Genomic DNA, 26,558 nt, shown 5'->3' with positions numbered 1-26,558 from the left:
TGTAGAGAGTGTATTTATAATCCGGACTGGAACTGCAGAGGGGTGGCACTAGAACTGTCCATCAAAAGGCGCACAAATTCAAGAAACAGTGCTAAATGGTGCAGGTGCATGATGGCTGGTTGGAGAAATGCTTTCTTTTGTTATCTTCTGGTCCCTGTAGATGTACTGTACTGTCTTGAAGCAGTCCCTAGTGGTAATCCAATGAAGATGAACCATCTATTTACTTAAACCATTGGCATTACACACTAGCGGGCAAAAGTTCTGAATATTTAAGGGTTTTCAAAGTTTCTGAAATAAGTTTTACTGAATATTTGATACAGCCTTGGTAAACATAATAGACTTATTTAAAAAGCATTAAGAACTTTATTTCACCGTAGAAATTTTCCATCTGTCGACTACAATGCAAGGAAAAGCAAGGCTCTGATATAAATTTAATCTACACATTTTAGGTAATCAGACTACTTTTTGATTACTTTTAAATTACTTTTGACCAAACTTGTTTATCACATTGATTTAAATAGGATAATCTTGTACCATACTGGTATAAAATAGACAAAGAGTAAGAAAATATATTCCATTTGTTGTTAATAACAACATGAAATGCATTAAACGTTAGATTACGTCAAGGTTTCCTAAAACGTGCAAGGGGATTATGAGTTTAATGAAAAGCTAGTGATTAATTAAATCACTTTAAATTAATCATTTTAAAATAAAATCAATCCAAATAAAACATTTACTAAAAATATGAAATATTTTATTTGTTTACCTGCATGTCATGTGACCATTAACCAACGTCAGAGAACCAGTGAACATGAAAATGTGATACAGTTATTAAAATATTTATTTTAAAATCTCAGGGGTACTTAAAGTAAATTTATTATGTGAAAGAGGTTCAGATGGCAAAAAAGTTTGGGAAACCCTGTATTTAATGTTAATAATTAATAACATGAATTTGTACATTTTAAAGTATTTGAAAGATAAACGCCTTCCGAAGACATAGAAATACATGAATATTGTGTTCATCAGTAGGTTGAAACACTTCTTAAAACTGTCACTGTCCCCTCTGTGGGAGTTTACTTCACCATATTATAACTAAATCCTAATCTAATCATGACAAACTATACATCGTTGGAAAGGTCTAAGACTCCTATATAGATATTTTACCATATTTTTGTGTTACAAATTATGTAGGAAAAGTACTAGATTAATATATATCAAGAATGCAACTTAAAAAATCTACATCATAACATGAGTTCTGACCTTTGTCACAAAAGACTTTCTTCATTGCCTTTTTCCATATCACAATTTAGAACACGTAAGGAATTATATATCAGTGCAAAACTTAAAATCTCAAAAGTCATGCTCGAAAGCATTTTAAAATCAGACATTGCATAACCACAGAAAATGTACATCAAAATCATATCACAAAATGTTTTTATTCATGAATTATAAAAATTTAAGTCTGGATAGTGCATTTTTATGTCTGTGTTCAAAAATGGGAGCGACAGTTAAAGGGTTAAATCTGAAATTGTAAATCCAGTGGCCACCTGACTAATGACTGGTCTTTGAGTGAATGAGTGAAAGACTTTCTGACCGTATATAAGGTGTGTCTATGTTAGAAAGGAACATTTAAAAGATGAAAAAGAGAAATTAGGAAGAATCAATAAATTGTGAATAAAATATTGCTATTGCGTGAATAAAATGTAATTATGTAATCTGTAAAAAAAAGCAACTAGTCTGATTACGAGTATTTTGAAATGTAATTTACTCTATTTGTACTTTTTAAAAATTTTTAATCAGTTACTACCCAGCTCTGTCTATAGGTTATGGACGCTTCTCAAAACACTTTTGAAAATTATCATGTTTCCTGAAATGAATCAGCAAGTCATCATTTACTCCTTCAGTATGACTGTTATTCTAGGTTTTGTCAAAATTTTGCAGTGTACCTTGTGAGTAGAGTTATGGACCTAATTACACTATTAGTAAGTCAAATGTGACCGTGGACCACAAAACCAGTCATAAGTGTAAATTTCTCAAAATTGAGATTTATACAAAACCTGAAAGCTGAATAAATAAGCTTTCCATTGGTTTTTAGGATATGATAATATTTGGCTGAGATACAAGTATTTGAAAATCTGAAAACTGATAGTTCCCAAAAAATCTAAATATTGAGAAAATTGCCTTTAAAGTTGTCCAAATGAAGTTCATAGCAATGCATACTACTAATCAAAAATTAAATTTTGACGGTAGGAAATTTACAAAATATCTTCATGGAACATGATCTTTACTTAATATCCTAATGATTTTTGGCATAAAAGAAAAATTGATACATTTGACTCATCCGATATATTTTTGGCTATTGCTACAAATATAACCGTGCAACATAAGACATTGTCATCCAGGGTCACAAATGTTTGGAAAAAATTCAAAGCAGGTATAAATTCACAGTCACCTGGATGTTTTAAAATGTGTTTCTATGTAATTTGCTCTGATTTCACTTCTAATTTCAGCCCCACAATTTAAAATCAAAATGTCTAAAATGTCTAAAATGCATACAGAAATTAGAAAATTTGCAATAAAGAATAAAGACAGTGAAATATATAATCATACGAAACAATAAATAAATGTTGTACCTTACAGATTTTTTTATGTACTATTCTTCAGTTTTAACCTAATATGGAGAGACAGAGACCACTGGAAACACATGCGCAATAAAAACTTTGAAAAGTGTCAGTTTTTTATTTATTTATTTTTTTATTTTACAAAGCTGCAACAATATCATTGAACAGCAGATGGAGGCATGCGATGGCAATTAACTGCGCACAGGGAAAGCCCTTAACTGTTTACACCTCACAGGCAGAAATATAGCCTGCTTCCCGCTTTATAATACAAGCACAGGCAAATGAGCATTTTTGCTGGATTTTACAGAGTGATGCGGATGCTTGTTTACATTCTATACCCATTTATTTACTATAAAAGACATCGAATTTTACTATTTATTCGCATATTACAGCTGCTCAATATAGATTAAACAGTAGAAACAACGAATCTAGTAAGCTACTTTTACTTTTCATATCTAAATCTCACTCTTACTGTATTTTCCCCTTATGTTCTGAGGAAGCAGAGCTGAAAACTATAGCTTATAAACCAGACCAAAGGTTCGTGTGTTTTTATTCTGACTTGTGATTAAATATCGCAACTGCACAGTCGAGTGCCTAAGGCGCTGATGAAGAAATCAGTCAACTTTGTTCGGACTCCTGTCCTGTCATTGGGTGACTGCGTGCTCCCCGGCCGTGCTTTTATTTTTAATATGAGGGAGGGGGTTCCCAGAAAATACCTCCTCCTGCTGTTCCTCAGCTCTATCTCGTGAATATCAAACACTCGCCGTCTCCATATTGGAAGCAGAGATCAGAAAACACGGGAAAACATGAAGAGGCAGTTTTTGACGCTCGTTTAGGCGCACAGATGTCGGCGTTGTCCGCAATAGCTCCAGGAGTGTAAACGCAAGCGTTCAGACATCGCGCGGGTCATTTATTCAGCCTACATTTGGAGGTTTCATGGTCAGGAGCTCGCTAACGCTATCTTATATTAGCAATCCAGCCTCCAACTACTTGTTAGCCATTCGGCGCTGGCGCAATTGATTTTTGTTATGCGCATCCGTACGGGCTGATTGAGCAAATGTGTGTCCGAGACGCGTATTTTAATGCAACAAAACGCAAAGATTAGTGGTCGGGTGCAGTCCGTTCGCCCACGCTAGCCTGAGCGACAGCAGTCTGCTGGCTGGCTGGAGATCTGCCATTAACTCGACTAGCTGTTAGCACAAGCTGAAACACGGACACGGCCAGAACTCGCTGGAAAAAAGGAGCTAACATCTCGTTTCCATGGACAACACGTCCATAATAACGCAGGTTACGAACCCCAAGGAGGAGGAGATACTCTCGTCAAATGCTGAGAAAGGTGAGAGGTGTTTTTGTCTGTTGAAGTTGCTCGCCGTAGCGCGTTTTGTTAGCTTTACCCACCATTTTAAACGAGCGGGCTGCGAGCCCGAGTTCGCGGACAAGAAACATTTCAGGCATTTCATCACTGTGTGCATTAACAGAAGTCAGAATAAGGCGTTTTTTGCGAACTTTTAGTGTGCTTTCGTATGACAGTGTGTTATTGTTGATGCAAAACAATGCTCGTTTGTTTGTGTGTGTGTGTGTTTATGTAACGGAGTCGTCGTAAAGGCGCAATGTAAACTGCTACAGACCGAAAGTTTGGGCTCTGTCAGCGTCGGTCGCCCGTGATGTGGATGGAGACCAATATAAACATGTTTCTTTCTGTCACGAGGCAAAAGTGCTCAGGAAGAATTGCATAAGTAGAGTGCTTTAAAGGGCGCATGTTTTATTTAGTGTGTTTTTAGGAAGCTGTGAACTTTGATTTGTTCTTCTTTCAGCCAAGTCAGCAACGGGAATAGTTGAGTAGGCATGCCTACGTTTTTTTTTTTACTCAACAGGCAAGGCAGTTGTGTGATGCATTAGGCTTGTCAGGAGGTGAACGAACATTTTATGCATAGGAATTCACATTATTTTATGTATTTTACAGCTAGGCACCACAGGTGAATATAGCACACATTTTAATTAATAGATAACGCCATGTGAGTACATTAGGACTCTTGTTTTTTTATTACAAGTTTTCTGAAATATGTTTAAGTATTTAAATTATGTTGGCTGTAATTTGCATAAAAATCCAGAAAATAAATCAAAGCAGTGGATAATAAAGCCAGGTTCAAAATTAAGTTAAATATTTTTGTAGAGTGGATACAGATTGGATAGTTTTTTTTTTTGTCAAATTAGAAAATACTAACAACTGACAAAAAAGACAGAGAAAAACCTTTAAAGATATGTATTGCAATTTCTACCAACACAAATAGATAAAGTATAATCAAATATATATATATATATTTGATTATACTTTATCCTTTCCATTAGTCCTTAAAAAAAAAAAAAAAAAAAAAAACTATAAAAGTGAGGTGGCCCCAAAAATAGACTAGTGCATGAAAAAACAAGGGGTTTGCCTATACGATCTCACCTTAAATAGATAAAGTATAATAAAATAGATATATTTTTTAAAATAAACACTATTTTGGATGTTTCATTTCCATTAGTCCTTTCCATAAAAGCCATGAAAAAAATTGACTACTGCATGAAAAAACAAAAGGTTTGCCTATAATATCTCACATTATATAAAAGCTTTTTTTTAATGAACACTAAATGTTTCCTTTCCATTAGTCCTTTCCAAAAAAAGCTATGAAAGCAATATAGCCAAATAAAAAAAACCTAATTGACTAGTGCATGAAAAAACAAACCAAAAAAAAACAAAAAAACAATGGGTTTGCCTATAGTATAGTAAAATAATAATAATAAAAATAAAAAGAGGTTTTGCCTATAGTATCTTGCCTTAAGTGGATAAATTATAATAAAGTAGATTTGTTTTTTAAACACTGTATTTTGCATGTTTCCTTTAAAAAAAAAAAAGCTATGTCAGCAAAATAGCAAAAAAAAAAAAAAAAAAAAAAAAAAAAAAAAAAGACTAGTGCATGAAAAAAAAAAAACAAACAAAAAAAACAATAGGTTTGCCTATAGTATCTCATCTTAAATAGATACAGTATAATAAAATAATTTTGGATGTTTCTTTTTCAGCAGTATGCACTGTAAAAACAACTTGTTGAGTCAACTTAAAATAATTTGTAACCTGGCAGCCTTAAAATTTTAAGTTCAGTCAATTCAAAAAAGTTTATTCAACTTGAAATGTTAAATTATGCTAAGTGACAACTTGGATATTTGATTTGAATTAACTTAAAATTTTAAGGCAGCTGGGTCACTTACCCATCTGTTAAGTTTAGCAAACACAAATATCTAAATTGCTACTTAATACAACTTAACATTTCAAGTTGACTAAACTTATTTTAGTTGACTGAACTTATAATCTTAAGGCGGCAGAGTAACAAATTATTTTAAGCTGACTTAACAAATTGTGTTTTTTATTTTTTACAGTGTGGCCCAAAAATGTACTAGTGCATGACAAAACAATAGGTTTGCCTATAGTTTTTCACCTTAAATAAAATATAAACATTTTTAATTGAAGATAAAAAATAAATAAATAAAAAATGAGCTAATCTGTTTCCGCTAAAGAGATATGCAGCTATAAAGGCAGTTTGCAGGGCTGCCCATCTGAGGATGTCCGGCTCTATGACAGCAGGCATTTGGATGGAGCACTTCCAGGGCTTTACCTTTGACCTCTGGGTGGCTGAGTGGAGAAGCTCTTCAACAGCTGTCCTCTCAAAACAGCACGGAATAAAGTTGAACCATCTAAAATGGTCCTTGTGCTCTCGATGGCCTATTGGGCAACACTTTAAATGCCTTTTGTGACTCACGCATACTGCCTTGATCTCATCCAGACCAGGCATCCCTTTTCAAAGTCATTATTGAGTATTTCTAACATGTAGATTAATATTAAGCCAGAAGTAATTAAAGTCGGTAGTAATTACAGGATTTTTTTTTAAGGCAGCTGCATTTTCTCATGCCTTCAGCTCCTGATGGCATCTGAGAGAGTCCACCGCAGTGATCAATGCCTCTGGCCCGTTGCCTGACGGGGATCTTTTTTGGATTCTGTCCACAATTATGTAAAACTCCTTGTACTGCACTGCGTTTTATTCCTTTACTTATTTGGAGTGCATATGGAAATAATTTATATAACAAGCTCATTGGGTGCTTTTGTAGTCTATATTTCTTGCTCTTTATTTGTGGTCAAGGCGTTTAAATAAAACCTAGATTACAGACAGATGTGTGTCTATGATTTTTGTGTGTAGGTCTCTGTTGGAGAATTGCAAAGACGCTCTCATTGCGATATCGAGAGATGTGGTTTTTTACACCTCAAAGCATGATGCTGAACATGCTTTCTGACACGTCAACTCCTACAATATTCCCGAGTGAAGCCAAGCTGCTGTCCTCCCACTTATGAAAAACGATCCACTCCTTTTAAAACAAAATAACACCTCATAATGCCTCATTTCGACGCTGCTTTCTCTATCAAAACTATTGAAAGTTCCCTTGAAGTTGTAAATGCCAGCAGAATCTTTCTAGTTGTCGTAATTTGTGATTTCATACCACATAAAGTCTTGCAGAGTTTTTAAGATTTTGAGCAGAAAGCTTGAGATGTTCAGTTGAACCTTTGAGATGGCTAAAGGGGCGGGAGAGGAATGCACTGCTCTCATTGGCTGTTCATTTTCTTAGCTCCACCTCCCCTGCCGCTGCCCCTCCTCTCCTCTTCCCTCTTTCCCTCAAGTATTCCCCCTCTCCTGCTCGCCTGTGCCTCTGAAGTCGTCACTGAAGCTTCAGGAACGAGGGAAAATAGCCTCTGTCCCTTAAAATGGTGCTGGAGTCGGCAGCCAATGAGTGGCGGGATGAGGGTTTAGGAGCCTAAAGGGGACGGGGTGGGGTTTGTAAGCGAGTGGGGTCTAGTTTCATTTTTTTTCCTGCTTGTCACTATTTTTAAAGGGCCTTTACTTGCTGGTGACCTCAGTGTTAACATTTAGAGCCTCCGCTGTGGCGTTGGAATGAAGGCAGATTATTATTAGTGTGTGTGTGAATGAGGAGAGGAGAACCGTGAGGGTCTTTGATGTCGGCTCTTTATGTGCTGTGTGTTGGTGTAAAGCCTGTACATAATCAGTTGTAATAGTTTGGATCTTTAATTAAAGATCCCATGTGACATCCTGCGCTGGGAGAAAGCCATTTTGCTAAAGGGTGTTTGGACATTCCCACTAAGTATCCTAATAAGTGTTATTGAACTTTGTGTCTGGTATAATATGATAATTGATAACCAATATCATGGACTATAAACATATCAATATATCTGTTCAGAAGTTTGGGGTCATTAGGATTTTTTATTTTACTTTTTTAAATGGAATTAACACTTTTATTGAGCATTAATGCAGTTAAATTGATAAACAATAACATTTAAAAACTGTAAAAAAACAAATAAAGGCTGTTTTCTTTTTTTTTTTAAATTAACAATTGTTGATGCAGTTAAATTGATCAACAATGACATTTAAAATATTGCAATTTTTTGTTCAAAGGCTATTTTTTTTTTTTTTTTAAGAATTTACACTTATTGAGCATGAATGCAATAAAATGGATCAACACTGACATTTAAAAATTGCAAAAGAAAAAAATCTAATAAAGGCTGTTTTTTTTTTATCAACAATGACATTTAAAATATTGCAAACATTTTTTTTTTAAATAAAGGCGGATTTTTAAAGAATTAATACTTATTGAGAATGAATGCATTTAATTTGATCAACAGTGGTATTTGACATTGCATAAAGTATTTTTTGTTCAAATAAAGGCTGTTTTTTTATTTTTTATTTATTTTTTTAATAGAACTAACACTTATTGAGCATGAATGCAATTAAATTGATCAACAATGACATTTAAAATATTGCAAACTTTTTTTTCAAATAAAGGCAGTTTTTTTTAAAGAATTAACACTTTTATTTTGCATGAATGCAATTAAATTGATTAACAATGACATTTAAAAAATTGCAAAAACATTTGTTTAAATAAAGGCTTTTTTTTAAGAATTAACACTTTTATTGAGCATGAATGCATTTGATTTGATCAACAATGGCATTTGAAATATTGCATAAAATATTTTTTGTTCAAATAAAGGCTGTTTTTTTTTTTTTAAGAATTAACACTTTTATTAAGCATGAATGCAATTAAATTGATCAGCAATGACAATAAAGACTTTTAAAATATTGCAAAATATGTTTTTCCAAATGAATGCTATTTTTCTATTAATCTAAGAATCCTGAAATATGTGACGTGTTTTCCACAAAATATTAAGTAAATCAGCATATTAGAAAGATTTGTGAAGGATTGTGTGACACTGAAGACTGGAGTAATGGCTGCTGAAAATTCAGCTTTGCCAATACAGGAATAAATTACATTTTAAAATATATTAAAATAGAAAAGTTATTTTAAATTTCAATAACATGTTATAGTTTTACTGATTTTACTGTATGTTTAATCACATAAATGCAGTTTCGGTGAACATTAAAAAAAAAAACTTCTTTCACAAGCATAAAAAAAGATCTTACTGTCCCTAAACTGTTGGACACTATTGTGTATACATGTTTTGATATTAATTAAATTTTCATGTTATGGCAGGTAACCATAAAGTAGTTTACCCCCCCCAAAAAAAAAAAAAGCCACTAAAGCACCAATGTTGCCACTAATAAATCATGCATAAATTATTACAGTAATGTGTTTTAAACTGAATTCAATATATTCTCTCTGCTCTTTTGTCAGTTTCGCTGTCTAACAGCAGTCTGAAGAAGAAGAGGACTCGCAGCATCTTCAGCTCATTGTTCTGCTGCCTGAGAAGTTACGATGCCGAGCCTCCCGCCACCCCCAACAACAACAGCAGCCCTCTGCCCCCGCCTGTGGAGGAGAACGGAGCTCCACCAAAGGTGAGACACCCGAACATCCTCTTTAAACAGGGAGTGATTACAGTCAATCAGAGACTCTGCTTGTGCGTCATACAACCATGTGTGGTTTGCTGATATTAAACAGAAGTCATCACAACTCTCTCTCTCTTTTTCTGTGCAGACCTTATCACATTTGTCTGAATTATTGTCCATTTGTCTTGTGGTTCAGCACCTCATTTCCTCTCCTGTTTGTTTCCTCTGTCTTCATCTCTCATGTCCCAGTGTGACCAGGTTGAGGTCATCCCTATCCCCAGTGTATGTATGATTCAACTCCACTCGTGCCGTCTGTCTGTGTGCTCTCGCATGCCGCATGGAGCGTCGCACCACTGTACACTCGAATCGGCTTTTGAAGCGGCTCTGTGGACAGTGATGCACTTTGCCTGAAGGATGCTTGCATGCACTGTGTATTATACTACTTCTGAGGCGACTGGAAAGCCTAACATTTTTCCACACAGTTATGGGCTAAGGCATTTAGCAACATGTGTTTGCTATGCCCTCCCTCCTGCTTTTTAACTATGGGGAGTCTGACTACTGGTGATCTGAATGCAAGTAATTACTTCACTCTCTTCCAGTCCGTTTAAAGGTGCTGAGATGTATTATTAGACCCAACAATAAGAATTTTATTTCTCCTGGTCAGTCAGGCTATTTACGATTTTATTTACTTGCCCTGCTAATGTTTTCACAGCCCGTTTTTATATTTGTTTGAAATGATTCGACTTTCATTAAAGGCACAATATGTAAGTTTTTTAGGTTTAAAATATTCAAAAACCACTATAACAGTGTTATATATTTCAAGTTATATACTTGTGTACTTGCGTTGTCCCAGATGTTTCCAGAAATGTTTAAATCCAGAGAAATAAGCAATTTAGCTAGTCTAACGGACTGCGCCATTGCGTCGCCTGCCAGTGATGTCATACACCCTAATTTTCCTCAAAATTTGCCTTTGTTTCTTTGTTTGTTTTGGATATGCGCCCTCTAAAAGTGAAAATTACATACTGTGCCTTTAATGTTCAGTTTCCACTTTAGTTTTTGCTGATCTTTTATTTTGAAAGGAGAAAAAAAAAAAAAAAATTTGAAACAAGCTGGTAATTTTACAGCTGTAGCGTAGCACTATAAAAAAATAAATCATAAACATTTTTGTCGAAAAACTATGGCATACGATGTAAAATATTACTGATTGGTTGATTGTTTAGCGTAATATTACTGATGCTTTGAAGCCTTTTCAAGTATTTTTCTGAGAATTCAACAAAACCTCATAATTTGCAACATCAGTTCAAAACGTTGAGGTCAGTAAGATTAAAAAAAAAGACATTTATATTTTTATCCAGCAAGAGTGCATTTAAAAGTGACAATTAAAATATTTCAATGTCAAAACTGTCTATTCATCAAAGAATCCTAAAAAAAAAAATGGTTTCCAATGAAATATTAACAGCAGAACTGTTTTCTGTTTATTAATAAGAAAAAATTATTATAATATGTTTTCCACAATCATGATTTTTGAAATTGGAACATAAGAGACTATATACACTACTGGACAAAAGTTTGTGATCAGACAGATTTTTAGTGTTTCTTTTTTTTTTTTTTTTTTTTTTTTTTTTTTTTTTAAAGAAGTCATGCTCATCAAAGTTGCATTTATTTGATCAAAAATACAGAAAAAAAAACTGTCATGGAAAAAATATATTATGAAATACTGTAAAAAAATAATATTATTGCAATTTAAAATAATGGCTTACTATTTTAAAATACTTCAAAACATAATTTATTCCTTTGCAAAGCTAATTTTCCAGCATTGTTTCTCCAGTCTTCAATGTCACGTGATCTTTCAGAAGTCATTATAATATGCTGATTTATTATCAATGTTGGAAATAGTTGTGCTGCTTAATATTTCCTGAGGATATATATTTTTTTTTCAATAATCTTTCGTAATAATATGGACTACTGTTCCAATGTTTGGGGTCAGTATTTATTTATTTTTTTCAACAATTTTTTTTACATTTAATTTTGTTAAATTCATAAAAAAGTGATGGTAAAAACATATTATTAGAAAAGATTTATACTTTGAATAAATGCTGTGCTTTTAAAATTGTTATTCAAAGTATCACAGGTTCCAAACAAATATTAAGCAGCACAACTGTGTTCAACATTGATAATAAATCAGCATATTGTAAATAAATCAGAATGATTTCTGAAGGATAATGTGGCATTAAAGAGTAATGAATGAGGAAAATTCACCTTTGCATCACAGGAGTAAATTATATTTTACAGTATAATAAAATATAAAAGCATTATTTTAAATTGTAATAATATTTCACAATACTACCGTTTTTTCTGTATTTTTGATCACATAAATGCAGCCTTAATGAGCATAAGATATCTTTATAAATCATAAATTTGACTGATCCTAAACTTTTGAACAGCAGTGTGTAAAATCTTACCAACCCCAAACTGTTAAAGATTACAGTCAAAAATCTATCAATTAGGCCATCCTTATAATCTTGTTTTGGAAATCAACCTACCAATAGCTTCCTCGTAGTTTTTTCTTTATCATTTAGACCATCGTTCTAACCTTTTTTTGGAAATCAACCTACAAATAGCTTCATAGTTTTTTCTTTATATGTTGCGATATTGATGAAAGCAGGGTTCATAAATAGGTTGGCCGATTATCTGCGATCCTTAATTGATTAGGGTTTAGCGCGTCTGTTCCGCTGTTAATCTCAGTGGTAGGCTGTTTAAGTCCGGTTGGGAAGGTCGGATCTCATGATCAATGATTTCACCGTTAGATTTTTAGTAGCGATCACCCTATCTCCACAATGACATTTCTACTGCATGATTTCCTGTACTGTTGTTTGTGTACTAAACAGGAACTCGCGTCGAGCCAAACTGTAAGTGTTTTTCAGTGTTCATTCAGCAGTTGGGCCCAGGATCATGACTGCACTCCAGAGGTTCCTCCTAAGCTCGATTCATCCCATTAAACAGACAGGGATTTAGATTAGATGGACTCGACAGCATACTGCCTCCCTCTATAACAAGATTGCCTCCGCTTGTATTGAGACGGTGCAGCCAGGATTAGAGAACTGGATCGAGAGAGGGACCCATTCACCCGTAGCTTATAAATAAAGTGATGGGATTTCATAAAGGCAGCCAGTGCTGAAGTCACTCTCACAGTCTCTAACCTTACCCATCCTGCATCTCTGATTAATGTGTGAAAAACCTTTTAATCCCCACGCACGGCCGTAATCCTTTCCACTTCCGCTCGGAAGAGCTGGGATGTTACTGCATGAGCGTCATCTGTGCAGCTCAGGAAGCACACTTCCTAAAATGCCAGAATCTTTCCCTTACGATTTCCTGAGGAAATGTGTAGATGGTTGGGATCCGTCCTGCTTCTCCCCATCTTTCTGCTCATTTCGCTTGATAACGGTCTAACACGTCGCGGCTTAACCTCCCGTGCCTCATTTCTCACTCATTACGCTGACGATGTGCCATGTTCATCTTATTTACTCCGTGTTTTGCATTTCCACAGCCTCCAGAGAAGTACCTCCTCCCTGAGGTTAACATAAATGACTATGGAAAGAAGTGTGTGGTAATAGACTTGGATGAGACTCTGGTGCACAGCTCGTTTAAGGTAATTCATTAATTATTGCCTGCTAGTCCAGGTCTTTTTCAGGTGTTTCCCCCAAACAAAAACAACCAGGGATGGACTGCAGATGCAGTGTAACTGTGACTTCTATGTGTAATTTGCTCAGTGACTGTGACCCACTGTGACCTATTTTGCGTTGGGGATATATATGTATGCGGGCAGAGCTTCCTGTGATGCTTAGTGACGGCCCAGTCAGGGCTCATTTGTCTCTGCTGCTAGTGGGAGGAGAGTTGAAGAGCAATACTGATTGTGAAACTCAGTGTTGCGCTTTTCAGCATCTTGATCTGTGTATGAAGTAGGAATGCACCGAAATGTAAATTCTGGGCCGAAACCGAAAATTCTGGATGTACTTGGCTGAATACCGAAACTGAAAATGGTTTGTAATTATTTATTGTTTTATTAAATAATACAGGCTTGGTTTCACAGACAGGGTTTAGACTAAGCCAGGATTAGACATTTTCATAATAATATTGCCTTCTATCTTATCTCTTGAGACAAAACAAAGGCACTGATATTTTTTATGTTTTCTTTTAGTTGAAACGGCTCAGACTTGCGTTTTAGTCTAGGACTAGGCTTAAGCCCTGTCTGTGAAACCAGGGGATAAAGTCATTTTGTCTTCTTAATTTAACCCAATACTTTTTAATGATACTTAGTTTAAAAAACACAAGCCAATTAAATAATCACACTTTTATTGAAAGTAACAATAAATTGGACAGATAAAATATTAATATTTTTATTCAGTTCTATGCAAAAAAATCAGATGTAACTTTTTTTCTTTTTCTTTCTTTCTTTTTTTTTTTTTTTTTTTGAGTGATTATCCAAATAATGTAAATGTAATATATTTTTCTCTTTTGGTCAAATAAAGACAAACGATTTTCTGCGGCCGAAGTTTCTGTGCAAGTTTGAAGCTCAGAAATTAAATGTGGGCCAGGGATATTTACAAAATTAACCAAATAAATAGTTAACTAAAGCTGAAACTAAAAACCAGTAAAAAACAAAAAAACAAAAAAAACATTTTTGTTACTTGAAATAAATTAAAATTTAAATAAAATGGAGTAAAATAAAATAAAACAAAGTTTCATTTCTGCTTGTTGCCAAAGCAGAATTTCTTGTTTTAAATAAATTTATACCCAAAACTGAAAAAAAAAAAAAAAAAAAAACTACAAAAAATTACGAAAATACAATAAAATTTATTAAACTTTAACAAAAATTTAAATGAAAACAGAAAATATTAAAATAAAAACTGATTCAAGAGAATAATAAAACTATAATAGTATCTCAGTGATATTGAATCAACACTCATGTGGGGTAATTTGATTATAAAAGAGTTTAAACCCTTCCTACTGTATCATATTTGTATACCGTAAGCCTACTGTATCATATTTAATACACAAAATTCTAAGACATGCTCAAAACTTGAAAAACCTGTTGTACACAATCTTCTTCATGGCCATACTTTTTTAGGAAGTAAAAGGCATATATACACACACTTTTTTTTTTTTTTTTTTTTTTTTTTTTTTTTTTTAAATCATGTTACATTTTTTGGGTTAAATAAACATGGCTTACACTATGAGGGGAAAAAGGAAAAAATATATATATATTTTTACATTAACAATGTAATCAGTGTTCTGTTTATTAGTTAAAAGTTAGTGTTTTTAATCATTTTACGTTTATTCCAAAATAACTCAAGGCAGTAACAGTTCATTCAACATATTTTATTTGTGAATTTGTGTACAGCTATTCTTTTTAATAGTTACTTTTAACTTTTTTTTTGGATCATTAGTCATCAAAGCTCAGTAAATATTGGTCAGATAGAGATTTACTTTAAATTTTACCAAGCTGATTACTCACTAAAAAATGCCTACAGATCATGTTTTCATGCCATTTTAAGTCTTGTTTTGACGTAACAAAGTGGTTAAATGTAAATGTGTGTTATTAATTTACTGTTTACTATTAGTCCTCAAATTAACGCCATTATATTGTTGATTCAGACTGATTCAGAAATGCGGAACGCACACAAACACGAGGGAGAGTTTATCGCATTAACCAATTACAGCCGATCATAACCAGTCATATCCAATCATATCACGATAGAGGCATTGCCTCCTCTCATGTGACTTTCCCCCATTCGTTCTCAGTTACCCCCACCTGTTAAAATATTTTTGGGCCTTTGAATAAACAAAAAGTCTTACAGTATGAGCCATAACAGCCTGATATATTAAATAAGATTTTTTTAAATATAGAATTTGCCTCAAGGCTCAAACTGTTCATTATAAAAAAAGAACTTCTATTTCATATGTCTGGCTTTGCAGGGTAAATTTGCCTTGAAGTCCATTGATTTCAGTCATGCAAAGGACAAATATTTAAAGTGTGCAAACCTCCCTCAAACCTCCCTCACACGTGATTATTAATATTTGATTAAGCAGGTTTGTGTTGAAAGAGCATGGACGCCCTCTGCTGTTTGTTATAGCTGCACTTTCATTTTGCTTATGCAAAATGTAAGTAAATAGAGCTCATCACACATTAGTAATCTTTGATTGCTGTTTATCATCATTTGTTAGTTTATGGATGGTAACTGTCATGTTTAAGTTGTTCAAGGTAATGTTTAATAGTTAATAATAAGTGATAAAACTGGAAGAGTACTGATAAGAATTTTATGATTAATGGATTAATTTAACAAAATGCAACCTGAAATGGTATATTCTTTATATTTAGAAGCAATATTCTATATTTGGAAAGATGCACAGTCTGAGTAATGCTCAGAACAAAAGTGAATAAAACTGTTGATAACCGCATGAAATAAAAAAACATTTTAGAAGCTTTTCCAGCAAATGCATGACAAACCAAAATATGAGTATGCAATAAAATAAATGTTTAGTTTTCAATTTAGTATCTACTTTATTAAAAGCAGGATATTTCAGAAAGCATATGGGTCATAACTCATGTGTGTTGCGTTTGTTTCTGTCTCGCAGCCCATTAGCAACGCTGATTTCATCGTCCCAGTGGAGATCGACGGCACAGTGCATCAGGTACAGTACTGATGGAAACATGCACAGGTTTCATATTACACTGACATCAGATTGCGGAAGATGTGAATGTTTGAGCAATTATAAATGCTCTAGTGTATTTTCTAGCAGTTATGAAGCCATTTATGGGTTTTCTGTCAGTGTCAACTTCATTAGATGAAGTGATGAACATGATTGAGTGACTGTTCCCTTGTTCAAGTAATCCAGGATAGGCTGTCTGTCCTGGGAGGCCTATTCATGATTACTTGCACTAGGTGGCAGTCGTTTTTCTTCGTGGAGCTGATGCAAATCCTCTCTGCTTGATTTGTGTTTCTTGGTGTTTTGATATTCAGATTAAAGAACAAGAAAATGACTTCTGTTGTATTATATTGTTATGTTGTTATATTACTACATTGTTTTATAGTATATTGTTGGTAACACTTTACAGTAAGGTGTCATTTGTTAAAATTAGTTAATGAATTAACTAATATGAATAAATAAGAAACAATATATTTATTACACTATTTATTAATCTTTGTTAATGTATGTTAATAAAAATACAGTCGTTCATTGCTCATGTTAGTTCACAGTGCTTTAACTAATGTTAACAAACACTTATGATTTTAATAATACATCAGTAAATTCTGAAATGAAGATGAAAATTGATAAATGCTGAAGTATTGTTCATTCTTAGTTCATGTTAACTAATGTAGTTAACCAATGCTAACTAGTGAACCTTATTGTAGAGTGTTACCGTATTGTTTAATCAAGATATAAAGTACTTTTATTGTAATATGTTTTATTTTATGAAGATTTAGATGATAAAGATTACATTAGTCATTTAAACTAACATATTAGATTTCATAGTGTATTGTTGTAAAAATATTATTGTCTTATATATAAACTATCAGAGATTTAGAAAGATTTAATTTATCATTTAAATGAACTTAAATAGCTCAGCGAATCACAATATTATATTTTTGGTTTCATAGATTCAAATTATATTTAGTATGAAAAGTACTATACATTTTCATATTTTATGGTATGTTTTTAAAAAGGTTTGTACTATTATGTTATATATTATAGAGGTTTATAAAGATTCTGTGTATTTAAATTAATTTAAATGGCTCAGCACATCACAATATTATATTTGTTGTTTCATAAATTGTAATATTTATTATAAAAATGTGTTTTACAATTAATTAAATATTAATTTAATATTTTATAGTGTATTGTTTAAAAAAAGATTTTACTATTGTGTTATATATTATAAAGTTTTATACAGATTATGAAGGTTCAATTTATCATTTAAATTAAGTATAATTACCATGATGTATTTGTTAAATGTATTATACATTTTCATATTATATTTTATAGTGTATTGTGTAATCTAAATATATATGTATGTGTGTGTGTGTGTGTGTGTGTGTGTATACACATTTACAAAACAAAATAATATAAAATTAAATATAGTAACAGAGCAAATTAAATTTAATATACTATAGTTATACTGTGAATTTATACTATATTTAATTTTATATTATTTTTTGTAAATATTTAATGTATTATAAAAATGTATTAAAAATGTATTTGCATTGTTTTATAAAGACTTTACTAATGTTATAAAGATTTGTATTTAATAATTATATTTATTTCTGTTTATAGTTTTATTTATTTTAGTTATTAATTATTTGTATTATTTTTTTATTATAATTATCATTCATTATTTATATTTATTAAAGGGATTATATGTAATTATATTTAAAAGTATTTTATTATATTTACAACAAACATTACATTTAAAATGGACTTACATGACTGTTTATCACATTACTGTATTATATATATATATATATATATATATATATATGTATGTATATATATATATATATATATATATATATATATATATATATATATGTATGTATATGTTGTGTTTATATCGTTTTATCGATTCTTATATGTATTATGAATATTTGGATATCATTTAAACTGATTTAAATGGCTCTGTGTATCACAATATCTCTCTTTTGTAGGTGTATGTGCTCAAAAGACCTCACGTTGATGAGTTCCTGCAGAAAATGGGCGAGCTGTTTGAATGTGTGCTTTTCACAGCCAGTCTAGCCAAGGTTTGTCCACCACACTATGACACTGACTCATCTAATGTTGAAAAACTCAGCAGTCGCTCAGCGTCTCGTAACTCGGTGAACAAAACCTCACCGGCTGAAATAGTCTAAATGTTATCTAATGGGAGAAAATACCTGCTGGGTGATTTAAGGCCTGTTGGGTGGGTGTTGATTCATACCTGCTCTGCTAATTTCTGACCCCCCTCTCTGTCTCTGTGTGGCCTGCGTTTGTTTTAGCCGCTAATGCATGGGTAAGTGTCTCTATGGCAACTGTGACTCTTCCAGAATGCGTGCCATGTACCAGTAGTTGCAGTCGCTGCTGCCTTCACCTTTGAAAGCTCACATTGTTTGAGTTTGGCCGCTTATACGATATGCTGTGAAGTTTCATTTGTCGCCGTATCTGTAGCCGACGTGTTTTGTTCCTCTCATACCTGTTAGTGACACATTAGCTGTGGAGAATGTATGCGGCCCACTGTAGTTTAGATCACATGTCTTGATTGCTTCCATGTCATCGAGGACATAAAGGCTCATTGGCTTTATAAGCAAGCTTTCTTACTGAGAGGCACATATCTGATGGTTTGTAGGTTTCCTTACAATCCTCTTTGTAGACGTTTTCGTTTGCATAGACATGGAAATAGTGTTACGTTGCCCTAGCAGCTTGCTTTTCTCTGTTTTATATTGTATTTGTTGCAGGGAGCAGCTGGACGATTCTACGGTGACTCAACTGTTTAATCATTGCATGAACAGCTTGAAGGTTCTCCTTTACCTTGTTTGTAAGTGTCCGTTGTGTCTGTGTGTGCTTCAGTATGCTGACCCGGTGGCTGACCTGCTGGACCAGTGGGGTGTGTTTCGGGCGCGACTCTTCCGGGAATCCTGCGTTTTCCATAGAGGGAACTACGTCAAAGACCTTAGTCGGCTCGGGAGAGAGCTCAGGAATGTCATCATCGTGGACAACTCCCCTGCTTCCTACATTTTCCATCCTGAAAATGCTGTGAGTTTTGATTGCTGATCAAACTTTAAACCAAATTGTAGTTTTGGAGACTGAGTTGCATAAAAAAAAAAAAAAAACATGAACATGACATTCAGAATCACAATTGATTCTTATGAGTCAGATTCTTTTAGCGAATCACAACCATACAGCTCAGCCAATGTAGTCGCCCAAATGATTCTTTTTAGTGAATCAAACACACACATCTTACAATTACTATGTTATGCTTGTGAGATTTAAATGGGTTAATATGGTTGAACTCGCTGTTATGACAAAGTGTAGTAATGTTAAAGCTACACTGTTAATGTTTTTGCTAATAAAAATTAACCATGGGCCAGATTTACTAAACAGGGCAAATTAGCGTTAGAGCGCTATTCCATAAAAGTGCTGATGTTTACTGAAAATGCACACGTTAAAGAAGACATAAACAACATCACATTTCCATAATGACCAGCACAATCTACCAAGAGCAGCACAAATTACTGCCTGTATTAATGCTTGCTTTTTTGGGGCGTTAAATAATAGCGCAAATATCAGTCATATGACGAGCGTAAATGTTAGTAAATCGCGTTGCGTGATTCATTTGAATACTCTCCTCTCAGAAATTTTGCTTCTGAAAGGGAAACTCCTACAAATGCATATTCAGTAAGGTCAGGAGCAAAAATAATGTGTCCATGCCTTTCAGCGCTAATTCTTCACTGCACGTCTTTAGTAAATCCTGACAGTATTATTTTAACGCCGAAAGACGGTTTGCACTGGTGCAAGCTGTTAGTAAATCTGGCCCCATCATGTCTTTACCACATTCATGAACCACATTCATCTGCAGAGATGAAGCGAAGCCAAAACAATGTTCTTCCAGAGTTTTTTTTTTTTTACCCCAAAATGGACATATGTAATATGGTTCCTAGGTATTTGTATGAAAAACAGTAGTCTAAATACATTTAGTACAAATGCGTAAACGCTATAGCTTAATCACAGAAAATACTGTATAATATTATATTCCATTACTACTCCTTCAATACATTTAATACATGTTTACATTAATAATATAATAAAATTCAACACAAATATACCCACATTTCTGACCACTGTGCAGTTAGTTCTACTGCAGTAAATCAATGGTAAATGGCGATTTGTAGATAAAAAAAGCCTTCTGACTGCATCATTGCACACAGTGTTTCTCCTGTTTGTCAGCGCGGTTTCATCTGGGTATAAACAGAGTCATTTGTGTTCTTGACTGAATTCAAGCACTTCACACTGACACTGTTTAGTGACCGAGACTTAACATCTGCAAGAGAACGTGGTGTCACGCGTGGTGCTGTTTGAACTTTGATCCAAGCGGATAAACACTCTGAGTGCGCTCACTCACACTCACACTTTGACTAGCGCTCTTTTGTTCTGCCTTTGCCACATAAACATTGATATTGGACGATCATCAAACTCTTGTTATAGTTTATCGAGGAAATCCATATCGCACTGTTATTATTGTTATCGATTTATCGCCCAGCTCTAGTAGCAATAGCCAAAAATACATTGTATGGGTCAAAATTATAATTTTTTCTTTTATGCCAAAAAATCATTAGGATATTAAGTAAAGATCATGTTCCAAGAAGATATTTTGTAAATTTTCTACTGTCAATATCTCAAAAGTTAATTTTTGATTAGTAATATGCACAGAACTTCGTTTGGACAACTGTAAAGGCGATTTTTCTCAATATTTTTTTTTTTTTTTTTTTTTTTTTTTTTTGCACCCTCATATTCCAGATTTTCAAATAGTTGTATGGCAGCCAAAGCTTATTTATTCAGCTTTCTCAAATGGTCTCTTATTGGTGTTCAGATAGGGTCTCTCTCACACACACACACACACACACACACACACACACACTTACACTTTGGCAGCTTTTTTTTTTTTTTTTTTTTGTCATACTGAAAGTGAAAGTGCTGCAAAATTACTTGTTCATTTTACAGTTATGTGAATTAAGATTTTGACAACATGCGTTTCATAACAAGTATGAAGATTATTTTACCTGGTTATATGATGTCAGGTAATAACTGTGTGTGCGTTTATCTTGTGAAGGTTCCCGTGCAGTCGTGGTTTGATGACATGAATGACACGGAGCTCCTGGACCTGCTGCCTTTCTTTGAGGGACTGAGCAAAGAGGAGGACGTGTACGGGGTGCTGCAGAACCTGAGGGGCAGGTAGCAGGCTTGAGCCGCGGCGGCGAGGGGCCAGTGCGAGTCCCCCCCGGTGGAGAGCAGAGGAGCCGTTCGGCTCCCAGCTCCTCTCTCCTCCAGCCTGCAGTCCTCACCTCACCCATACCACCGACGCTCCCAACCAGGACACGCACACAGTGACATAAACAGACTTTGAACATTTAAAGGACACTCAAATATTTCTCTTTTGAAAAGTGCTTATGATAAACCAAAAAATCAACTTCTTCTTTTCCTTTCCCTTTTCTCGAAACGAAATATTCAAGTCATAACCATTCTCTGAGGTGTTGCTATGCAGGTAGAAATCCGTAGGGTTAAAGGACTGTGGGGTTTCCTCTCCGACCCGACAAAGTGCCTTTTTTGAATGTCATTTTTACGGGGGAAATTAACATTTTGTACACGAACATATTTCCAGAGAACCTAATCTTTACAAGAATTATATGCTTTAAAAACGGAGGCAGGTCAGACTCTCTTTTTATAAAAGCACTGTTAAAGAGGCCAGAGATTTTTAAATATGTAAAGCTGGGTACACGTCTCCATCTTTCGTTCTTCTCGTGCTCCTTTCCTTTTCGATTTTTGCTTTAGCTTGTGCCATTATATAGACTATTATCTAGACTTGTATATGTTTAGTTTGTTTTCTAAGAGCAAAGGAATGCATTTGCACTTGTTAGGTTACTCGTCTCATATTATCACAGCCTCTTTTGCCAACTGACCTGGAAGAAACAATCTTGTATCGAAGATTGTATCGTGCCAATCGATAATATTTGTCTCGCAATCCCACGCTGAAGTACTTTTTCAGCAAACAAGCCCGACGCTAATATTGGTGCTGGAGACAAATGTTTGGACATTTCAAAAACACACAATTTTAGCCGCTTTTAAAACTTTACGTTGATCTGAATGCCTTTGGTGAAGTAGCGTAGACACTGCAGTTGTTCCTCACAGGTAGTGTTTGTAAGGGCAAGTGTCCTTTATGGAAACCAGGATGCGCAATTGCAAATGTATCCCTTTTATCGTTTTTAATTCTTTTTTTTGAGTCGCGAGTTATCGAGAACTGGTACAGGTCCATCATCTTTATATTTTTTAGTTTGACTTGTTTTTAAACCATACTCTGCTGCTGCTACCACTGTATACTACACTACAAAAGACCTCCCTGTAGGGTACGTCGAGTACCAGCCCAGGGACTAGAGCGCTGTGCGGCTTGTGCCAGAGCATCGTCCAAGGGCAGAACGGACGCAGTAGGGCCTTAAAGGGTTTGCTCTTGTCTCCTGAAGAGCCAAACTGAGCCCTTTTCTCCCAGTGAGATTCAGGCTCTGAGGAGGATTGAAAGCGTTTGGCGCAAGCTGTGCAGACTCTCCATCACCGCAGTGCCTAAGATGAGAGGAGCAGCGGCGGGACGTCCCACTCGCTGCTGAACAGGCAATAACCTCTCTCTATCTCTCTTTCTCTCTCTGCCCAGAGTCCGCCACGTCACAGTTTGGTCACTACACGTTGTCCTTTTTGTTTTTTCCCCTCAGTTTTTCATCGTCTACCTCTCTCTATCTCTCTTCATCCTGTTCCGCGGCAGGCGACGGAGAGCGATTCATTCTCACGTTTATGGTCTTCTGTCAGTATTTGAGATGTATGCTTAAGTTAGCCCACACTTGCTGTTTTCTGCTTGTCGACGTGCTGTACAGCCTCTCTTCAAATCTGCTGGTTGCTGAAGATCTTTGACTGCCTGGATATTCGGCTTGCTAATATTTTTGATTTTTCTAGCTTTCACATTTGCAATTTTCACTTTTTTCTTTAAACACAGACTTCCGGTGATCTGACAGCGTTGAAACACTATTGGTTTTGCTCACAGTTGTTGTTGTTTGCTTCTGTTCTCCATGTGTTTTCCACGTCTGAACTGTCAGGTGCTGTTTTTAATACACATTGTACACATTTTTGCGATGTCACTTAAATATCTCAAGTTGGCACGTCCTAATAAATTATGCCTTATTTTCTTTATCCGTTTTTGTTTTTTCAGTAAGCCATACAGACACTTTAAATGGTCCACAGATTGACTCGGGGGTTTGAAATCAGTTTGGAGAGGCTGTGCAGTGCTGATGTTTGGAGTATATTTCAAGCTGAATTGAATCATGGTTGTCGTAAGTTTTCTTCCGGACTCTGACATGTTATATTAAAGCACCTTTTTAAAAAACAACAATGACTATTGACTTCTTTTGCAGTGTGCTAAAAAATCTTTACATTTTACCATTTCTCTAAAGCAAATGTGAGTCCTTCCAAGGTGTGTTTTAGCATATCTTAAGTGGTTGAGAAATTTTAGATTAGTTTTAGGTTTTAGTTTGTTTTCAGAATCAGCAGGCAAGTAAATGCTTGGGCTGTTTGTCACCCTTGTCTTTTCTTTGGTAAATTTTAAAAGTGTAAATGCTAAAAAAAAGTTAGATTCTTAGTAGAAATGCTCCTATTTTGCTATTGATTTTATATATTTTAATTAAATTTACTTTAAAGTTCATTTAATTTACAAATATTATCAGTATAAAAATTTGATAAGTTCAATTTAAAATTTGACATGAATTTCAAAATTCTTAGTATGTGGTTTGTATGCTTTTAATTTAAAAAAAATGAAAATTTCCATAATGTACTCACCCCCATGTCTTTCTTTCTTAACTCGAAAAAGTTTTTTTGAGGAAAAAAATTCCAGGATTTTTCTCTATATAGTGGACTTAAATGGTGGCCAACGGGTTGAAGGTCCAAATTGTAGTTTAAGCACAACCTCAAAGGGCTGTACATGATTCCAGCCCAGGAACAATGGTCTTATCTAGCAAAACGATTGGTCAGTTTCAAAACAAAAAACAAATGTACAGTGGGTACGGAAAGTATTCAGACCCCCTTAAATTTTTCACTCTTTGTTATATTGCAGCCATTTGCTAAAATCATTCAAGTTCATTTTTTTCCCTCATTAATGTACACACAGCACCCCATATTGACAGAAAAACACAGAATTGTTGACATTTTTGCAGATTTATTAAAAAAGAAATATCACATGGTCCTAAGTATTCAGACCCTTTGCTCAGTATTTAGTAGAAGCACCCTTTTGATCTAATACAGCCATGAGTCTTTTTGGGAAAGATAAAAACAAGTTTTTCACACCTGGATTTGGGGATCCTCTGCCATTCCTCCTTGCAGATCCTCTCCAGTTCTGTCAGGTTGGATGGTAAACGTTGGTGGACAGCCATTTTTAGGTCTCTCCAGAGATGCTCAGTTGGGTTTAAGTCAGGGCTCTGGCTGGGCCATTCAAGAACAGTCACGGAGTTGTTGTGAAGCCACTCCTTCGTTATTTTAGCTGTGTGCTTAGGGTCATTGTCTTGTTGGAAGGTAAACCTTCGGCCCAGTCTGAGGTCCTGAGCACTCTGGAGAAGGTTTTCGTCCAGGATATCCCTGTACTTGGCCGCATTCATCTTTCCCTCGATTGCAACCAGTCGTCCTGTCCCTGCAGCTGAAAAACACCCCCACAGCATGATGCTGCCACCACCATGCTTCACTGTTGGGACTGTATTGGACAGATGATGAGCAGTGCCTGGTTTTCTCCACACATACCGCTTAGAATTAAGGCCAAAAAGTTCTATCAGACCAGAGAATCTTATTTCTCACCATCTTGGAGTCCTTCAGGTGTTTTTTTTTTAGCAAACTCCATGCAGGCTTTCATGTGTCTTGCACTGAGGAGAGGCTTCCGTCGGGCCACTCTGCCATAAAGCCCCGACTGGTGGAGGGCTGCAGTGATGGTTGACTTTCTACAACTTTCTCCCATCTCCCGACTGCATCTCTGGAGCACAGCCACAGTGATCTTTGGGTTCTTCTTTACCTCTCTCACCGAGGCTCTTCTCCCCCGACAGCTCAGTTTGGCTGGACGGCCAGCTCTAGGAAGGGTTCTGGTCGTCCATTTAAGGATTATGGAGGCCACTGTGCTCTTAGGAACCTTAAGTGCAGCAGAAATTTTTTTGTAACCTTGGCCAGATCTGTGCCTTGCCACAATTCTGTCTCTGAGCTCTCCAGGCAGTTCCTTTGACCTCATGATTCTCATTTGCTCTGACATGCACTGTGAGCTGTAAGGTCTTATATAGACAGGTGTGTGGCTTTCCTAATCAAGTCCAATCAGTATAATCAAACACAGCTGGACTCAAATGAAGGTGTAGAACCATCTCAAGGATGATCAGAAGAAATGGACAGCACCTGAGTTAAATATATGAGTGTCACAGCAAAGGGTCTGAATACTTAGGACCATGTGATATTTCAGTTTTTCTTTTTTAATAAATCTGCAAAAGTGTTAACAGTTCTGTGTTTTTCTGTCAATATGGGGTGCTGTGTGTACATTAATGAGGGAAAAAAATGAACTTGAATGATTTTAGCAAATGGCTGCAATATAACAAAGAGTGAAAAATTTAAGGGGGTCTGAATACTTTCCGTACCCACTGTATATAGTTTTTAACCACAAATACTGGTTTTGTACTAGATGGAAGTATTGACAGTGTTAACAAAGCGAACGTGCTAAGACACAGCTAAAACAACTAGGGATGCAACGATTCATCGATTCTATTCGAGTATTCGATAAAAAAAAAAAAACCTTCCATTGCATTTTGCCCGTGTCGAGTAATCGCCAAAACACCGGAAGCGACGCATTCCACATATTAAACCCACTTAAAAATCATCATAAAGTATAACGCTATTAGGAATTCACAAATGCCAGATTTGTAAGGTAAATAATTTATAAACCTACCTAAACAAAGGAAAATACATCATCTTTGTCAATATGCTAACTGTTCATCGATATTTCAAAATAAGTTTAAACCCCCTGGTGAAAAATCCAGCATATGCTGGTAGGTATGTTTTGATGCTGATGCTGGTTTAAGCTGGTCTTTTGCTGGTTTTTGCTGGTCATGTTGCTGGTCAAGGACCAGCATGAACCAGCTAAGGACCATCTTAAACCAGCATCAAAACATACCTACCAGCATATGCTGTTTTTCACCAGGGCCCTCATTCCTTTACACGTTTTAATATCCACATTTTAAAGAAATTACAGCAG

At 34.9% G+C, this 26,558-nt stretch overlaps 1 protein-coding gene across 2 annotated transcripts; it reads left to right on the top strand.

Annotated features, from left to right (window-relative positions):
* The first annotated feature begins 3,277 nt into the window (after positions 1 to 3,277).
* Positions 3,278 to 23,106, top strand: ctdsplb (CTD (carboxy-terminal domain, RNA polymerase II, polypeptide A) small phosphatase-like b). 2 transcript variants are annotated; one of them, XM_051096207.1, is made up of 8 exons: positions 3,278 to 3,957; positions 9,351 to 9,511; positions 9,752 to 9,784; positions 13,050 to 13,151; positions 16,139 to 16,195; positions 18,208 to 18,300; positions 19,103 to 19,288; positions 21,363 to 23,106. In XM_051096207.1, the coding sequence occupies exons 1-8, from the start codon at positions 3,882 to 3,884 to the stop codon at positions 21,486 to 21,488; spliced, it is 834 nt and encodes a 277-aa protein (XP_050952164.1). In that variant the 5' UTR covers positions 3,278 to 3,881; the 3' UTR covers positions 21,489 to 23,106. The 2 variants fall into 2 exon arrangements, with proteins under 2 accessions (XP_050952164.1, XP_050952171.1); XM_051096214.1 differs by lacking the exon at positions 9,752 to 9,784 and having other exon boundaries at positions 3,279 to 3,957.
* Positions 23,107 to 26,558: the final 3,452 nt, after the last annotated feature.

Source organism: Labeo rohita, chromosome 2 (assembly GCF_022985175.1).
Source record: "Labeo rohita strain BAU-BD-2019 chromosome 2, IGBB_LRoh.1.0, whole genome shotgun sequence".
NCBI classification, from domain to species: Eukaryota; Metazoa; Chordata; class Actinopteri; order Cypriniformes; family Cyprinidae; genus Labeo; species Labeo rohita.
The sequence above is the reverse complement of the archived record's forward strand: the minus strand, read 5'-3'. Positions and strand labels throughout refer to the sequence as shown.